The sequence below is a fragment of the Coturnix japonica genome, chromosome 5, assembly GCF_054131305.1.
Source record: "Coturnix japonica strain WE chromosome 5, WE-NBRP24, whole genome shotgun sequence".
In the NCBI taxonomy this organism is placed as follows: domain Eukaryota; kingdom Metazoa; phylum Chordata; class Aves; order Galliformes; family Phasianidae; genus Coturnix; species Coturnix japonica.
This window is the reverse complement of record NC_140667.1, coordinates 32,083,884-32,103,711: the sequence shown is the minus strand read 5'-3', so window position 1 is coordinate 32,103,711 and position 19,828 is coordinate 32,083,884. Positions and strand designations below refer to the sequence as shown.

General features: G+C 36.8%; 1 protein-coding gene and 1 long non-coding RNA gene across 8 annotated transcripts in view; one reads left to right on the top strand and one right to left on the bottom strand.

Moving 5' to 3' along the window:
- Nucleotides 1–775: 775 nt before the first annotated feature.
- On the bottom strand, nt 776–19,185 carry LOC107315001 (uncharacterized). Of its 3 annotated transcripts, XR_014947199.1 has the most exons (4): nt 18,866–19,141; nt 8,283–8,370; nt 6,570–6,794; nt 776–3,096 (listed from the first exon to the last, which is right to left on the bottom strand). It is a non-coding gene; the product is annotated as an uncharacterized LOC107315001 (long non-coding RNA). The 3 variants fall into 3 exon arrangements; XR_014947198.1 differs by lacking the exon at nt 6,570–6,794 and having other exon boundaries at nt 18,866–19,185; XR_014947200.1 differs by lacking the exons at nt 6,570–6,794; nt 18,866–19,141 and adding an exon at nt 10,345–10,884 and having other exon boundaries at nt 2,960–3,096.
- Nucleotides 19,186–19,628: 443 nt separating this feature from the next.
- NOVA1 (NOVA alternative splicing regulator 1) overlaps nt 19,629–19,828 on the top strand; it is a 123,514-nt gene continuing 123,314 nt past the window's right edge. For all 5 annotated transcript variants that reach the window (XM_015864914.3, XM_015864913.3, XM_032445172.2 and 2 more), the window contains exon 1: nt 19,629–19,805. In XM_015864914.3, coding sequence (XP_015720400.1) covers nt 19,670–19,805 — 136 coding nt within the window. In that variant the 5' untranslated portion in view covers nt 19,629–19,669. The remainder of the gene's footprint in view (nt 19,806–19,828) is intronic.

The following is a 19,828-nucleotide window of genomic DNA, read 5'->3' as shown; positions in this document are numbered from 1 at the left end:
TTTCATGAGGATTTTCGAGGTTATAGGAATGCTCTCATTTTAGGTTTCCACTGAGACAAAACAGATGACTGATAAGCTGCAGTTTTCAAAGTGAAAGGAAATTCTCTTTAAAATATTATTTTTAAAGTATGGTGGTTGGATTGGATGTTATTCTTAAACTGGCTATTAATTTGGTACGCAGTTCCTGGAGGGGGTATGGGCAGGAGAGGGTCATTATAGAAAAAAATGTCTTTTTTTTTTTTTTTTTTATAACTCCTTTATAGGGAAACAAGAATCTTACGAGTCTCATCAAGATGACTCTTATCTGAGCTCCCATCTGTATTTTTCAACTAGAGGATAAAAAGCACTTCTAAGGGTCTTTACAGTACCCAAATCTAAGTTGTGTAGAGGCCTACTAGTCCTCTAGTATAGACTGTGAAGATTGAAAGCTATCAGTGTACTATTTGTGTTTCAGTTTGTTGCTGATTTGTGCTCTCCTGAGAGTTTTCGCTGTTTTTCCAGAGGGATAGTTTTATAATTTTTAGTGGGTGCTGAAGAGGACTAGCTTTTAAAAATATGAAAATTAATCAGATGAAAATACTGTTCATCTTAGAGGACTACACTGTCCTTGTGGAAAGATTTCCATTGAAATTTATCAAAATAATGGTTACAAGAATGTACTGCTGCAAAGAATAAACAAAGTTGGGTAAAAGGAAGTTTAAAAGAAAAAAAGTAAATAACTGCATCATCAAAAAGATAAGGAATTTTAAAAGAAATGACTAAAAATGTCATCTCATCTTTTCACAGAATATTTTATAAGAGAAATGTAGTGTATCTCAAACCATTAAAAGCAAAGAATTTCTGCATAGGAACTGCTACCAAATAGATATTGTTAAAGGTAAAGTCAAGATTTCAGCTTTATCTTCTTACAAATTAAAACAAATCAAAAAATAAAGCAGCTCTCTTTATATTACCTGAATATGGGATCTATCAGGATAGCAATATTTTGTGCTGCTATTCCAGAATGATTCCTGAAACAGTACAGGAATGAAACTGGAGACACATATCAGCAAGGAATTTCTAATCCATGATGTGTTTTTATGCATTTGGGAGATACTGGGCTTGCAGATATTAGCCTTGGTATCCTGGAATCCATGCAGCATGATTTAAATTTGATGCATTCATGGGCAACCACATCCCCAGAAGCCTTTGCCAGACTAAAGTCCAAAAGCAGTTCTTGAATACACAAGTAACTTTCTAAATATCAAGGAAAATATTTGTCTGATTAAGCATATGTTAAAAACTTTTGCTATAATAAGAATGGTATAATTTCTTGGTTTCTATCAGTAATTTAATTAAAGGTCTAGAAAAGGTAGAAAGCCATAAAAGATGCCTGCCAGTTATTTTTTCATTGCTCACAAATTTTATCTAATTTGGTGGTCTCATATAGGCTGTTTTCTCACTTTTAACTCTCTATCACAGTGTATTAGAAGAAGACTTTGAAGGAAAAATTCCATGTGTTCTGCAAGATGTCTAAAAGTTAAAAGTGATACGTTTAAAAAGTAATTTTCCTTCTTTCAGTTTGTTCTTGTAGAAGTTTAATAAGAAAGGTTTGTAAGAGAAGAAAAAAAAGAGCCTGTATCATTTGGGAATTGTTCACTTATACAATTGAGATATATTTCAGACAGTATATAAAACATATGCATACCCAAAGGAAGAAAGAGTTACAGCAGGCACTGAATGAATGCGCCTCCAACCCAGGGAAAAAAAAACCAAACCATATTCAAACACAACTGATATTAATAATTAGTACAGATAGATGGTGGTAATTTATGAATAGGAGAAGATGGTAAAAAAAAAAAATACAGATGGTGACAAAGGTTAGGGTCTTACAGGTCATAGAACACAAGCAACAACCTCATTTGCTATACCTTACTGGAAGTGTAGCCATCAGCACTGATGAGTAGCAGAAAAACAATTAAGTCGTTATAAACGGCCAAAGAAACTTCCCAAAAGAACAAATAATGACCATTATGAATTTCTTTTGTCAATCTGAAACAGCTGTTGGAAATTGTAGCCATTAAAAACATAAGGCTTAAATTCCTCATTTGCCTAAGCATTCAGGGAATGAGAAACTTTCACAATTGAAATGTCAACTAATGATGCCCTACTCTATAGTCTGTGACTAAGTTTAAACAGAGGGTCTGCATGTTTCTGTATTTTACAGTTTTCTAATCTGTGCTGATAAAAATGTTACAACTGACAATGTAAATAGAATTTAAATATATATATATTTTTTAATTATCCCTTTAAATTCTGAGTTACAAGTTCATAATAAAACAGAATATAATTCCTAGTTTTGTCATACCATTGCAAAAAGCAATTCTTCCCATTCATAGTTCCCTCTCAGAATAAACGTGTAAGAAATATTTTAAATATCTTATGTGAACTCTCCCTGAGTTTTATGTTAGTTACACTATTCAAAGCTTTTTTCTGATACAAGCCAAATTGATCTGTTGTCTTAATGTCAGGTTTTTCACATATAAGGTGCATACTACAGTGTAAGAGAGCTGTGCATCCTGCCTCTCTCTCTTGGTTACAGGGTTGTGTTTTAGAGTACAGTGTAAAAGCTGGATGGTCATGCTGTGCTGCTCTGGGAATTCCATGCAACGGAATGAAGCCATGCATAATGGAGGTGAAAAGATGTGGTTCACAGAGGGGGCATATGTGAGGGCACACTGAGAACCTGGTACTTGCAGGGAATCCTTAGCTAAAAGGTAGTATTTTCAAGGTGTGCTGGGGGTACCGCTAAGCTTTGTATAATCTGAATGGTCAGAAGATTTTGTTTTAAGGGCGCTTCTGAGAATGCTGTAATTGGGCAGAGTAGATGCAGTCATTAGATCTGTGCATAATAACCAGCAGCATTACGTCATGCTGACTTACTATTCACAGCCTGATCAAAAGGCCTAGTGACAGATGAGGGGACAAACCTGTGACTGTCCTCCACGTTATTTAATATACCAGCTTGCTATTTTGGTCTTCTGTTGTGTCCAGACAGCATTCATCACTTCATTCTTTTACATGCTTTCTGACCATGAAATAGAAAACATGATGTACCTACGGAAGGAAAAATAATAATAATAATAAAAAAAATGTTCTTGAGAATTACATTCTGGCTCACTGAAATACTTTTCAGTGTTTTTCTTTTCTAGGAAAAGGTTGTTTCCACTGAACGTTTTTTGCTTTGTTTTATTTGTCAGCTGTTCCTTTGTCACACATTCTTAGCCATTTCTTGCTATGTATACATACAGCACAATTTTTATGTCCATATGTAGATTGGTGAAAAAAACACATTGTCATTAGTAATTTCTATTTATCTAGAAAAGCTAATCTTTAAATCCCTTTTTGAGGACTGGTCTATAAGCTACTGCATGAAGGAAACCTTTAGTGATTCCACTTTATTCTCATTATTTCTTTGGTGCTATTCAAAGACTCAATGAAAAGCCCCTCTTGCAGTTCTGCAGTTAAAACAACAAAGCACTGCCTATGTTTCTTTTTTAACACAGCTCTAAGGATTTATTCTTTGCTCCCTTTTTTCTTTCTTTTTCTCAAGTTTGCTTGTCCTTTTTCCCCTTAAAATCTCCTTATCTAAAGCTGAATTAGTTTTTGCAGCTGGCTGGCAAACTGCCATTATTTTCTGCTCTGACACTTATTTGTCAATTTTCAGTTGCCTTCCAACTTCTTTTCTTAGTTTCAATTTCTTTTCCCTCATTCAGTTTCCCTGGTTCAAGTTTTAGTTGTTTTAATAGAAAAAGAGAGAAAATCCATCCTGGAAGCGGGGAAAAAAAAAATCTATTTTTTCACTGCGATCAAGAAAAATAGTACGAGGTTTACCTACTGAAGGTTTTGAAATAAACCTTCAAGTGAGAAATAAACTCTCAAAGTGAGAACACTTTGTGCTCTCAATAGATACTTACAATATAATCCTAATTTCTGGAAGGTAGCAGGTAAATCTACTATGGCATTTATGATTGGTCCTAACAGAAGTTTGTAAATCTGTTTTTGTTTTAATTATTAGTCTTTTCAGAGACTGTTTTGCTTTATTTAGTTGCACTGAGTATGTTGTAGTTTAAAAACACTAGCGGTTAAGGAATTTTATTTTTATTAACTTCCCTGCAGATGAATTTCTGTTGCAATAGAACAAGATAGAAGTTACCAGTTGTTTGGTTTTTTTTTCATACTATTTTAGAATCCTTCTAAATCTTTTAGAAGAATTTGTCAATCTTTATTTAATGTTAAATAATGTCATTTAATACATTTTAATAAGATCTATAAAATGTGATAGTATTGATTTGGTGCTGTTTTATTCTTTGAAATTTAACAGAACTTGCTCTCTTATGTGCAGTTTATTACAGATATTACATAGAAGTTGCACCAGAAGATAGAGAGGTCCAACCAAGACTTTGAATATCAGTACATTAGCTTATTTAAGCACTGGTCAGCCAGGATTCTGCCCTTTCAAAGAGTAAGTAAAATTAACAAGAAGTAAGTATCCAAATATCACATCTTTATTTTCTGTTCTATTGTGTTTATTTTTTCATACCTTAAGCATAAGAAAAGGATAGCATAAGACTTGAACATCAGACTGAGCCCTTTCTTTCTGCTGTGATTGCTATCGTGACTACTATTAATTGTGATACAAATTATAAATTATTAATTACTATTACATGGACACTATATCTTCATCACTTTTTTTTATGCATGTAGTTGGGATTTTTTTCTATCCTCATAGTCACAGTTTAGTGGAGTGGGTTAGGGAGCTGCATGCATTGCCATGTCTTGGCAGTTTGAATAGAGAGAAGAAAGGCCATTTTTTTTTTTTTTTAAGAGGAGGAAAACAGAGTTAAAGCTTTCAGTACCTTTTATAATATGTAAAGTCCTAGAAACTGGCTGTACTGTGAAGTGGTGAATACTGGAAGCAGCTGGCCAGTAAGAAGAAATGTTAAGTAATGCTAAAGATTTGAGATTTGAGCTACTGCAGGCCAATTCGCAGCAGACTTGGGAAGTGGAACAGCCATAAAGAAATACATATATATACATTATGCATTGGCTCAAATACACAGAAATAAGTACTTGATGAAAGAAAAGGGATTTAATTAGGCTCTAACTTTTAGCAATATCTTCATTTTACTTTATTTTAACTTAATTATACTTAGATCAGAATATTAGGAAAACCCATTTTGATTTGTCTGTATATAATTAATAGGTATATTATTTCATAGTTCATGAATTTTTCTAGGCCCAAAAAAGCAATATTTTAATTAAATATTTTATATATTTTAAGGTTTCAATCAACCCACATGTGCAGTATCCCAAAGAGCTGACTAAGCTGTGGAATAAAAGAACAGCACCATTATATCAAAAGCTATGTAACAACATTTTACTCTGGGGAAATTGGGGATTGGTAGGTTTCATAGGAACCTTAACCACAGTATAGAATTACCAGCTTGCCTTTCTTTGTGAGACCTTTATCTGTGTGTTTGTTTGTTTTTAATTTTGATTGAGTATGGGCATGGTGATCAGAAGTCTTTACATCAATACATAACACTTGGAATTAACTCACTATATGAAGTGAAGGGTATTTTATTTATTATTCAAACGCTATAACTCATAAAATTCACAGCTATGAGCTAGAAGCATGTTTTATTTTGTCAGAAAAAGATCAATCAGCAGTTTTGTTTTATTTTTACCCCATCAGCTTTTGGGATTTCTTTCTTGCTACAATAGAAACCTTTTTTCTATACATACTTTGCATTTTGAGTCTGTTTGCTGGATCCCCATAGGGGATGAACAAGCAAAAGGTTATGCATAAATTGTATGCAAAATACAATTTGAAAGGGGAAGTTATTTTAACGTGTTCAAATTTGTTACATAATAAACCTCATATCCACTTTGAATGTAGAATGGGAAGGAGAAGACTATGAAAGTTATTGAAAAGTGTCTAACTTTATCAGAACATTGCATACAGTTTAATAATCAGATGATTAGCAGACTCTTGATAACTAAGGGATGGATTACTAGTATGGGAACCTAAATGAAGATATTGAAATAGGCAGAATCAGAAGAATTTGATTTAATACAGACAGAGAAAAAGGAACATGGTTCAGATTTAAAAATGCAGTTTATATGTATAGGATTGCAGAATCTAACTAAGGAAAAAAGTGACTAAAGTAGATTTAAGTATTGTCATAAATTATAATCTCAACCTGAGCTTTCTGTACTGCTGTGAAAAGAGAACTAACGCAAGTTTTGAATTAGTATTAAAGCGGAGTGGAGATGAGAAATGTTGGAGAGAATAAACAATAACATAAAAACACATAATGGAAAATCTTGCATTATGTTAAAAATATAAATAAATTTATTTGGTATACTGAAGGGAAGTAGAAATATATTTGACAGCACATATGTATGATCTTACTATCAGAAATGGAGCATAATCTAATTACTGCAGTTACAGATTTTAGATTTCTTTTTATTTCCTCTGCTGTAGTAGAGAAATTGATAATGGATACAGAAAGTACCACACATACCATTGGAAAGAAATGAAACTCATCTCAGTTCGCAAAATTTCTTCTCGCTGGGGTTTTCACTTTCCATGTGATCATGGATACAGATCACCCAGGTATGGATGAAGCTATTGGCAGCCTGATCCAGTGGCTGGCAAACCTGCCCCCCCAGGGCAGGGGGAATGGAACTAATCTTTAAGGTTCTCTCCATGATTTTGTTTTCATGCTTCCATGATTGTACGATGCAACCTATACTTGCAAGATGCAGAGGAGATGACAGTAACATCAAATGTGAAGGAGAAAGCAGACTGAAGACTACAATTTGACTTGATGACTTCACACTAGCAGTCTATGATTTCTTATCAGGCTGTCATTCAGTAACACTTTTGAATGAAAAACTCACATTTTAAATACCCTAGGAAGTTGTCTACAATTCAGTCAATTATAAACTAAAACCTTTATTTTGCTGTGTTTCTGCTGCTTCCATCCCAATTCCAGTAGTAACTGCAGTATTTTCCCAGTATGTAGGCAACAGTTTTATCGTATTACTGATAAATATGAATTATTTATCCCTTACCAAAATTCATTTTACTGAAACAATCCATAGAATTGATTAAAAAACAAAAACAAAAAAAAACCAACAAAACAAAAACAAACAACACCATGAGCTAGGCTGGAGGTATTCTCTAACTCTTTTAGTGAAAATGAGTTGCTTTCACACAGGCACAAGAAAAACCCAACGCAGTAAGGATTACCAGGAGAACAAGCAGTGGCTTCTGCAGGTAGACAAGCAATGTGACCACTGACTGGAAAGAAGGCAGCTTTGCAGTATTACCATTGCTCTGGAAATATTCTTTTATCCAGTCGCCCCTTCATGCATGATATGCAGACAAGCTTTGTAACAAAGTCTGGAAGTCCAGCTTTCCCTTTTGAATTTGACATTAGTATGCTTTATTCAACGAGTGAATTGTCTGCATATTTATGAAGCAAGTACTCACTTCTATGTCAAATACAAAGCCTGATCCTTTTGCTTAGTGTGAGCCAAGCACAGCTGTTGCATTTGGGGACCATACACATAAGAATGTCCAGTTACCTTTTCCTTGCAGGGCTTTGGCTTTTCTTAAATGGAGTGAATCATTTCCAAAGCAAAAACTGAAGTACTATATGAACTTCTAACAGGTATATAATTCTCTATATGCATTAGCAATTTTGCAGAATTTTTTGCTTGTAAGCACAATTCAAATGCCGAAGTTCACATTCTTAAAGTTCACTCATTACATACTAGATTAGAAAATCTTACAGATCCTGCCACTCTACACCGCAATTCCTTATTTGTACAGCTGATGTTGTTTGTATGTTAAACATATACTGTGTGTTATAACATGTTCATATATTAACAAAGGGAACCAAATAGATGCATTGTATGGACACATAATTTTTTTAATAGAATCTGACTGGCTCAAAAGCCACCATGTTACTAAAATCATCAATAATGAAGATTCTACATTACTTTAGATCCTATAATTTTTAACATCTAAAGTTAATGAGACAAAAAGCTATAGGAAAATGGTAATTACCATGTAGAAGTGACACAAATAAAGTAATCTGGTTGAAATAAACACTGCTCATGGCCTCTCAAGAATAAAATCTTTTTTTCTGGTGTGGAAAGGCCAAATTAGATAAACATTCATTTCAATTTGAAAGGCAGAAGATTCTTCTCTACCATTTAGTACTTACCTGTAGAAGTATGTAATTTGATGTTGAGAGTAAAGATGCTTACTTAACAGTATTAGTTTGACAGTATTTATGTGTTGTTGTGGTTTTTCTGAAACAGATATAACAAATTATCATTAGTGTATCATAAGTACTCTTCTGTTAGAAGAGCTGCATTTTCAAATAAATACAGACCCACCCTAACTATGAGAAGTCATTCTGAACATCTTTTATGGCATAATAGCACTGTTGAGTTTGGACACCTGCCATTTAAGAGTATATACTTACCATTTGATGAAAGCCTTCCTAACTGAGAAGCTTTTTACCACTAGAGGGCTCAACATTGCTGCATGATTTTGTGTATGAATACATGGATAAGAATACATATATAAGCATGTAAAATGTACATCATTATTGAGAATGTGCTTTATTTTTGTTCACATATATACAAAAATGCATTAATGTGCATAGATGTACATGCTTGTTTTATAATAGGTCACTTTGCTTTTATTATAAAGGCTTTGTGAATTAAGATGAAATTCCAAACATTTTAAAGAGAACTTAGTATAATCACTATACAAAGGAGAGATGTTTAATTTCATAAAATAATTACAATCTTCAGCTTTGTTTTCAAATGTCAGGATTCACAAAGAATATTATTTCACTAAACTGAATGCTGAAAACAATCATAATAAAACATAATTCAAATTTCAATTCAACTAATGCCTGCTGTCATCATGTGTTTTATTAAGATGACATTGAATAGTATGAAAATGTGTGTGTTTTTTTTCCCCATAAGTGACTTTCACAGAATACAATGCAGTGTTGCAGAATCTATAATTCCAAGCATTTGTTTCATTACATGACATATTGTCCTATGAAATTTTAGAGGTTGTGAATAAACAAAATGTTCCTGGAAAGCTGACAATTTGTTTTTTTCGGTTAATGTTACAACTGTAATGAAGAGATAAATTCCTTTTAATGATTTTTAAGTGATGCATAATCTTTGGATGTATACATTACAACCTAGTTCCTCCACAGTATGGTGATGTAATAATGTATAAAACACCCATGCAATCCAAAAGATAATTATGATAATATTTCCATTCATACATATGAGCATTTGAGGTATAACTATTTCCTAAAACCATAAAAATTACATTTAAGTAGAAGAAATCTTATGAAAAAAAGTTGTGGAAAAGCAGAAAAAAGAATTTTGGTGTTTTGATTGATTTGGGGAAAACTGTGTTGAATATAACAACATATGTGTATAAAGTCAATGAGGATTTGCATAACTGAATCAAATCTTTTCAATTCTGATACAAAATAATTTTTTTGAGTTTGGCTGCGCCACCTGTGTTTACTGCTTACACTTTTACGACTACAGTTAGCTACTAACATTTGATAAAGCTTTGACATACTTGTTTTTCAGCATCACCATGTTATGTGTGCTTTCCTTGGCATGCGCAATAGTTTAGTGCTACCAGTTGCCACACCTTCATAAAACACTAAGTAGTCAAAAAGCACAGTAAATTCATTGGGGGGAAATAATATTTTTTATACTAAACAGTTAATATGGCAGGAAATACAGGCAGATCCTGGAAACTATGATAAAGCCTCTGGAGTACTGAAAGTGTGCCACTATGGCTTCACTGAAGGCAAATAATATCTGACAAATTTGATGGCCTTATGCAACAGGGTTACAGTGCTAGTGGATAAGAGAACTGATGTCATCTACCAGGACTTGACTTGCGTAAAGCATTTGACACTGTCCCACGTAACATCCTTGTATCCAAACTATAGAGATGTGGATTTAACAGGATGTCCATTTGGTAGATAGGGTCCCACTCAAAGAGTTACAGTCAACAGCTTGATACCAAGTCTTGTGGAGATCAGCAAGTGGCTGACACACTGAAGGGAAGTAAGGTCATCTAGGAGGACCTTTAGAGGCTTGAGAATTGAGCCTGTGGTAACCTCATAAAGTTCAACAAGGGCAAGGTGCTGCACCTGAGTCAGGGCAATCCCAAGCAAGTATAGAGGCTGGGTGATTAATGGATTGAGAACAGCCCTGTGAAGAAGGACTTACTGGTGTTGGATGAATTCAAAATGAGTAGTAGCTTGCAGGAAAGAAAGCTGATTGCTTCTTGGGCTACATCAAATGAATAGCAGGTCAATGGAGATAATTCTTCCCCTCTGCTGCCCTTTTGTGAGTTTGTGCCTGAACTATGGTATTCAGCTCTGGGGCTCTGGTACAAAAAAAAAACAACAAAACAAAACAAAAAAAAACCAACCAAAAAAACCAACCAAACAAAACAAACCAAAAGAACAAGAATAAAAAAAAACACTGAAAACAAACAAAACACCTGTTAAAACAAGTCCAGAAGACTCAGAAGATGATCAGAAGGCTGGAACATTTTTGTGAAAAAAGGCTCAGAGAGTAGGAGTTGTTTAGAAGACTGTTGGTGTCCTTCTGATGGCCTTCCAGTCCTTAAAGGAGGCCAACAGGAAAGACAGGGAGATACCCTTTATAAGGGAGTGAAAATACAAGGGATAATGGCTTTAAAATAAAAGAGGGTAGATACAGACTAGACCATGGGGAATAAATTATTTATTATGAGGATAGTGAGTCCTTGAAATAGGTTGCCCAGAGATTATGTGGATGCCTCATCCCTGGAAATGTTCATAACCATGTTGGATGGGGCTTTAGTTAACCTGAAAGTGTCCCTGAAAGGAGACTTGGATCTATATGATTATTAATGTCCCTTTCAACACAAACCATTATATGATTCTATGATTCACAACAACCTTTGAGGTGAGATGGGATATGATAGTTTTAATGGACCTCTTAGCATCTCAACATAAACACACAAGTAGTAGTTGTTGTAGTGTATCTGTATCTGTCATCACCCTTCTATAGCATGAAATATTATTGTGTTTTCTATATTTCAAGTAAGTTACAGTTATGAAAGCTGTCAACACTTTCTATTAAAAAATATGCATGGTGGCTGCTGTTATTCTATGCTTCTCTTCATCCATGAACATATTCCTTAATTACATCGCCATGACATCCTAACAAGGTAAAAAAATTCTAGGCAGTAACCAACCTTAACTGGCAAAACTGGCAAATGTAAGCTATCAGATTGAACACATATTTTATAAACTAGATTAAAAAAAAAATCATAAATATGGGTTTTAAGGGATTTAAATCCTTTGTTATAAACACATACAAAGCTTAGAGTTCATTTCCATTTTAAATACTTACTAACAGACATACCAAGTGGGGTAAACATGTAGGACAAGATCCCAGGGCTCGGGATTACAGAAATCTAACAGCAGTCAATCCAAGGAAATGACAGCATGTGACAGAGGCAGGAGGTCCACTTATAAATACCTTTGTTGTAAGCTATGACGAATCTATAAGCACTGTTGCTAATATGCACAATGATCCTATTTCTGTATTTTTTCATTTGTACTTTGTATGGGCATTCATCTCACAATGAATCACTTCTGCAGTAATTTTATTTTTACTGTGTCAACATATGAATTTCTCTGCTCCAGTTGAAACCACCTAAACCTGAAAACTGAGAAGAAAAACTTTTTTTTTTTTTAAAAATATGTGTACATATTCATAAATTATGTACAACTTTACATCATGCTTGTATCTGTTTCTTATCAATATACACAACATAACAATTTTTACCTTATCTTGGATTTTGAATTGTTGGAATGTATGTCTTTAGTTTTCACTTCTGTACCTGCCAAATTTTAATTATATACCAGCTGTTTATCCTTATTAGAAATGATAAATTATATATTTCTAGACACTTCATCTCTCTCACTCTCTCTATAAAAATATATCTATGCAAAACTAATTCAAATTGACCATCAATAGAATATAAAAATACTTTCTCTTCTGGCATGAAAGCCTTACAGTTTATCTTAATAACTTTTATACAATTTCCTTCCTTTCTCTACTTATTTTTCCCCCTAAGTATTTAATATTAAATGACTTAAAGCCCTTTGAAATCAATCAGACTGTTTGTATCCAGTAGGTCTGTGAATTTCTATTGTCGGCCTGGAGGGTTTTCAAGAAAAACCAACAATCAAATAAACAGAAAAAATGAAAACCTTTTCTCCTAATTACAAATATATGTGGAAAATTTAAAATAATATATGGCTTATCTGAAAAATGCTTAAGAGCTCACATATACAAAAAAAAAAAAAAGGATCAGATTTATTGATTTATAGTAAGCTTGGATGAGATTTGGAGGCTTAAATCTGCAATACTGAAGCAATGCTGCTGTCATCCTTTGAAATAAATAGAAATGTAGCATTAACTCAGCAAGGTAGACAGACATATGCTTTTTTTACAGCATATTATTCGTTCTATGTTTTTTGGATTTCAGGTCATGCATCCAATTACAAACAAATACAAATTTCACTATACTGGTCTTTGTGAATTATAAATCAAAATCATTTATATTTTGCAACAGAATGATAAGATGAATAAACCCCAAAGTAATTAATAATTTGCCACTACCTCCTTTTGTCTCAAAATGGTAGCTCAATAATTCAGATACATTTGTACTACTGATTGACTACCAGTTCTAACCTCACTGCACTAAGGAATGCAAGTTGTCTCGGACAGGCAACAATGTCTAATCCCTACATTTTACTCAGGCCAGATAGCAATTGTGTGCCCCTGACACACAGATGTAAGTTTTTACGGCAAACAGTGAGATTATGTGCCAAATCACTCTGGCCAATTTATCCTAAGTTTTATGTCTTTACTACCCTCTACTAGAATTTTCAATCCCCAGTTATTCTGCAATAATTACTTTCAAACAGACTGAGCTATAAAGCACTGGAATAATCAACTTATATTGGTGTAGCAAACTAATTTCTTAAGGGCAAACCCTAAGGCATATGCTAAACCACAGGGAAGAATCAGCTGAAGTTCCAAGCATAACCTTGTATTCTTGAAAGTAATAACACCTGCCTAAAATCTCTCTGTGATGAAAATTAATTTTTAGTCAACTTGCATATGCATTTTATACACTAAGACTTTAAAATTATTATTAAAGATGTCCAAATCTTTATTAGGAACTTTTGCTGTTGCAATGATGTTACAGATGTGACTTTAACCACCTTTCCATTGGCAAAAATCCTTCTGGTATGCTAATATTCTCCTCACAAAAAAGATTACTTTTGCCAGAATAGCTTATGATTTGGAAGGTTGATTACAAATTACACAGATAAAAATGTATTTTTTGGAGGGGCGTTAACACAGAAGAGTTTGCTAGTATAATTTTACTAGTATATACCCCTTAATGGTCTGAAATAGTATGCATTTTTGAAGTGAGCAAAATGATGGTCACAACTCAAATTTTGCTAATCATGGTTAGAACAAAAAAAACAGTACCTTTGTTTCAGTTGTATCATTCTTGTTTCCCCTTTGTCTCCTGTGCAATGTTTACTTCCTCGCTTTCCATTCTTTCCATTCACTAAAATAACTCTGTCAACAGAACTATAGCCAAATTAAATCCTTCAAAATATCCTGTGTCATTAGACTATATTTCAAGATATGACCCTTCTTCACTGGTTTTAATTCATGTGAACAACCAAGACTGCATCAGTATCTTTGAAATCATGACAGAGCTTCAGTAGGGATAACCTTACAACTACCTAAGGGTTACCACATTATTTCACTTCTTTCAGTTCACGGGAAATGGTACAGTATTACAGAGGATCAGGTTTCATGACAAGATCATCCTTCTTCGTCTTTCCTTTACCCTAAAATGTCAAAATTTAAAATAAGTAAGACAGTGGAAGGCAGACAAAATGATACTGCAATATCAGTTTTAACAGCAGAGATTAAAAACAGGTATACTCTTTCCCTTAATACTTAGATGAGTACATCTTTAAGGATCTGGAGTGATAGCTGGCTGTGCTGCTTCACTGACATTCTTTTGTAATACAACGCTAACACGTATGCAGCACCACTGTAAACTGACATAAACTGTTGTTATTTCTCACCTACTGGGTTACAACACAACTGAATTATTCCTGCCTTGCATCTGTTTTAATCTATGATTCATATGATTATTTGAACATTAAATGTGAAGACAGGGAAGAAGAATACAGCTCTTGAAAAATGGTTGATATCAAGTCTTCAGTTTCTTTCATTCTAAGAAATAAAAGGTCTAACTGTACCGCAAGTCACTGTGGAAAAATTCTCTAGCCACTGGAGTTTTATGGATTGTACCATGATCCTAGTCAATTCCTTGAAGAGGCAAAAAATGATCTTGCTCTGAGGTTATCTTATTTTTCATACCAACATCAGGGTATGGTATTAGGCAACTTCAAAATAGAAAAAGCACAGGAATAATTCATAAAAGAGATTTACATCTGTAGGAATTAAGAATTTTGAATGCTGTGGAGTAGGAGGAAGTAGGAGATCTCTCTGCTAAGACAGCAGAAATGACCATTGATTTTCTATACTCACTCTCTCCTTCCACTTCTATGCAGAGAATTTTGGTTAACATACTCATATTATGATAAATGGCATGGTCAAATTATTACCACTGTGAAGTCACCATCCACAAAGAAAGCAAAGAAAGCTACCATGCAGTAACCATCTGCAATATGAAACAATTTAGCTGCTGCCCGTACTGTGCATCCAAGACAGGTGTGAAAAATGCAGGGGATGTAAATACTGGAAAATGAATAATCAGGCTTTTTTCTTTCTAAATGAGATGTTTGGCTTCCTTCCTTAAATCTGGGTATGATTTTCCTAAGATTAACACTGATGCAATTTAGAAGTTCCAGTGAGATTTAAAAATATTTACTGATGAACAATTCATGAAGTATTCAAACAAAGAACACTTGGATAGTTTAATCAAGAATGACTATAGTTTAGCTGATAGACTACTGCAGAAAAAAAAACATTTCATAAACAGAAGGCGTTATGTTAAAGGCTTAAAAGAGTAAGTTATATTTTCAGTTTTTAAGTAACTGTTGTTTAGTGAAGCAAAGATTTGCCAGACATCAATTGCTAGAGCTATTGTTTGATAATGAAAAATGCCCAATGCTACCATTATTGTTCTGAATAAAAACACAACTTGTTTTCTTTTACCTACTCTGGATGTTTAAGAGGTATCATATTTCATCTAATGATTACTGGGCTCTGTCATATTTCCTATAAGAGGAAAAACAAGCCATTCATTCTATTAGCTAGAAGAGGTATCCATCACCTCTACAAGAAAAAGAGTTGAGTCTGGTTCCAAAGGTAGTCACCGAACCATTAAAACATGAAACAGGCCACATTTGATTCAGATATTTTGATGATCAGTGAACCTTATCAGGTTAGGAGGTGTTTACTGAGGTAATCAATGTAAAGTTACCCTGTGGACTTGTATGTGTTAACATATATATTCCATTACTTTGGTTTCTCCATCTTTCTAATCCCTGTCTTTTCTAAGGACAGCTCTCATGCCTGTGAGAGAGACCATTCACACCTCTAACAGACAAGACTGTTCTTAGAACTTGCATTCCATACTATCACTGAACTAATTCTTCTTGAACTTACAGAATATATTAACTGGTAGGAGATAACTGAAAGAAACAGGAAAAGGTACTGAGATCTCAGAACAGCTTGAAGAACAACTGGGTATATACGCCAGTATGGAACTGGATGGAAAAGAATAGCAGGGAAGCAGATTAGAGAAAAGGGAAATTCTGCTGATAACAGACATTTTAAAATGTTTCCATTGCTCCTTCCTCCACAGAAATCATGGCAGAATGTGAACGAAGCTATATAACAGGCCTCCAGTATTTCCACAGGTACTTCAGACCATGAAAAATACAGGAGGCTGATAGCACCACTAGGCAGTGTCCTGGGTAGTATGCTTTTTTTTCTTCTTTTTTCTTTTTTTTTTTTTTGTTTTGTTTTGTTTTGTTTTGCTAAAAATATTTTGCTACCCCTCACCTGTGATAAAATCACAGCTTGCAAAAACTACCCGTGACCTCTGCCGCTAGAGGGCTGCGCTTTCTGTCATATGCCCCTAGACCTAAAGATCCCCGCTCCAGACAGGTTACTGGCTTTCACAGAAGCATATTCTGAATCATATCTGTAATAACTAACAATTTTGGTAATATTAAATTGCTGTTGCAACTGTTAATTATAACTGAAAATGTTGACTTATGCAGCCAATTGCTTAGGTGAGTAGAAATGCTACTAAGAAACCAGCTGGGAGTCTAGTTCTATAGCTTTAGCTAAATTCTTCAAAACCTATTCAACTATAAAGAGACTACTTATAGGTACCAAAAAAGATTTTTTAAAAGCTTGTCTTAGTGGGACCAGGAGATAACATATCAAGAAATTATTAAACAAAAGACATTCTGTAGAGACAAGGGGAGGCACTTGTGAGACAGCTGTTCGTGAAGAAACAGACTAACACAGGACAGACATCTGCTGAGCCTGGAGAAATTAGGTTTCAGGATTACCATTTTCCTCTAAGCTTATGGAAGACACATACACAAACAACATACGCTGCTTATCACATTAAAACCCTTTTTTATTCTACATGTTAGTATTCCTGTTGTTAGGATAAAATAATACTTCTATTTAAAGAATGCAATTGAGTAAATGTTTTACGAGCTAATTGGAATTCCCAAAGGGAACATTTGCAGGTGCTGAATCCAATCAGATGTGCCACATAATTAAAATTGGTGCAGGGGCCACAGTAAAACAGATGTGGTCTTAAAACAAGAGAATTGTTTGATTCAGTGTTACTACAGATGAATGGGGCACATTCAGATAGATAAAGGGAGCAGTGTTATAAATTACAGTTCCACTGCGGAAACTGACTAAAAATGGCTTCATTTGAACATCAATGTTTTTTTATTTTTGTCTTCTACATTTTCTGTAAGCCATTTGCTCAGTTTACAAATAAAAAGAGGCTGCTTGGGACTGATGACCCTTCAAAGTGGACCTGAGATTTTTAAGCCACACAGTTTTCTTTCTGGCTCAAATACTAATTAAAATTCTTCAACTGGAACTTAGTAAAGAAAAATGAGAGAGCCAAAAGAGTCCTCAGCTTGCTGTACCATAATTGTATCAGCAACCGCCAAGGTAACAGAAGCCAAAAATTTTATTTCAGTCAGTAAATGAAGCAACCATGAGTCAGAGTATCTTAGATACAAAGGGTATAAAATGATTATGAACGTTCCATTTTTATACAATATTTTTTCTGACTTTACATGCTATCAACTTGTTACTGAATGTGCTGCATCTGTTTCATCCAACTGTGAGGCTAGATACTGCATTCCTGGGACACAATTCCCACAGAAGCCATTGAAAGTTTACAATTTACAATGTTGGATTGGGTCTTTAATTTGTGAATGCTTTCGGGCAGGAGTCTGTTCAGATGCTAAAATATCCACGCTTTAATACCCAATAGTATATTAGATATCTGTCTCATAATTTATAAGTACTTGCAAGACGATGTGCTGTACTATGTATTATGTATGAAATCTGTATTTTAAGCTCTAAAATTTGTTTTGAGCAGCATTAGTGGTAAGTGATTACTAACACTAAGGCTGGGTCTCCCTGGGAGCTCAGAATGGAAGTTGGATTTCATCCACAGACAGCCAGGTTTTCAGCCTGCATTGGACAAGAAACCGAGACAGCGGCCATTCCATACACACATGCAGCAATATGAATTTAGCACACAACTTGGTTTAACGCAGTAAAGGCATGTTGCTAAATTCTGTACAGAACTGATGCTCTGGCACTTATCACGGCAGTTCTGGTTATATTACTCTGCCGATGTTTTCAAAGGTAATGAGTGGATTAAACAGCACAGAGAGGAGTAAAAATGCCTTTCCAGCACACGGGCAATCTCTCCCACCTTCACGTTTTTGGCACCTCGCAACCCTTTTAAGCTTCAACCTGAATACTTTGACATTTGCAAACGGAAACACCCCTGGCTGCAGTGAAACATCTTTGCGTTTCCATTAAATATTTATGTAAGAAATGCCGCGCTGTGTCACGCAGCTCGGGCTTAGCCCAGCTGTCACTGCACAGAAATAATCTCTTTATTATTTTCCCTTTGAGCCCGCGGGATCGGCCCTCGCCCAGCTGCCGGCAGAAGAGCCAGCCCCGCTCGGCACCGACGGAGGAGGCGCGGCCGGCCCCGCTACCCGCCGCCTCCTCTGCAGCCTCAGCCGTCCTCCCTCGCATCCGCGGGCCTGCGAGGCTCTGCGCGTAACCCAGGTGACGCGGCATCACTGCACGGACCCTCCTGGGGCGGGAGCTGCCTCTCCACCCGCCCTCCCACCGCCAACCCCCACCCCTCGGGCCGCCGCAGAGGTTAAACCACCCCCGCCTTCCCCCCCCCAAAGGTTCTGCCGTGCACGACCCACGATTGGCCGCGCCGCTCAATCCCAGCCTCGCTCTCTTTTGTTCCCATTGGCTACATCTCCCGCCCGTCTTCAAGGGAGAACCCACCTTCTTCTGTAAGCTCCCCCATAAGCACCCCCCCCCCCCCCCCCCGACACATGCCCCTGCTCCCCCCCAACCTGGAACCCCCTTCCCCGGCTCTAACCTCTCCTGTCTCTGGGGTTTCTGGGTTGTATAGCCGAGGTCGGTGAGCCCCTGCTCGCGGCAGGACCTTGCCCAGCCGAGACCGCCAGCTGCCGAAGCGTCCGGCGGTGGTGCTGGGCGGACGCGGAGCCCCCCCCCCCCCGCTTCAGCCCCGTGCCCAGCCCGTCAGCCTAAGAGAGCATGAGGGCTTGGGAGCAGCGGGCGGCCGTGCCGCAGCGTTAGGGCAGGGGCCGGAGGGGCTGGGAGGCGGTGTGAATCATCTCCCCCTCGCTCACTCGCCCACCATTTACACCGCTCCCTCCTCCTTCCGTCGCTCCCCCCTCCCGCCTGTTCTTCTCCGTCTCACTCGTTCTCGCTCCCCTCCTCTCCCACTCGCTCCCCTCCTTTCCTCTCCCACTCACTCCGTCCTCTCCTCCTCCCGTCTCACTCTTTTCACTTCCCCCTCCTCCCCTCTCCCGCTTCTTTCCCCTCTCTCGCCCCCTCGCTCCCGTCTCCCCGCTCCTCATCTCTTCCTGACACTGCACTGCAGCTGCTCCTCCAGCCCAGTCCTGCCTGCTTCCCTCCCTCCTTCCCTCTCCTTCCCTCCCCCTGGCTGCCAGATAAACAAGGCGCGCAGCATCCTCGGCAACCCCGAGCCTAGTTCTACATTTTCGAAAAGGACAAGAGCACGGGACGAGCCCCCACCCCTCCTCCTCCTCCTCCTCCCCCTTTCCCTTCCTCTTCCTTCCTCCTCCTCCTCCCCCTTCCCTCCCTGCCCCCCCAACACCGAAGGGAAGAGACAATTCTCCGAGCAGCAGCAGCAAACATGATGGCGGCAGCTCCCATCCAGCAGAACGGGACCCACACCGGGGTTCCCATAGACCTGGACCCGCCGGACTCCCGGAAAAGACCGCTGGAAGCCCCCCCCGAAGCGGGCAGCACCAAGAGGACCAACACGGGCGGTGGGTATCTCCTCTGCCGCCTC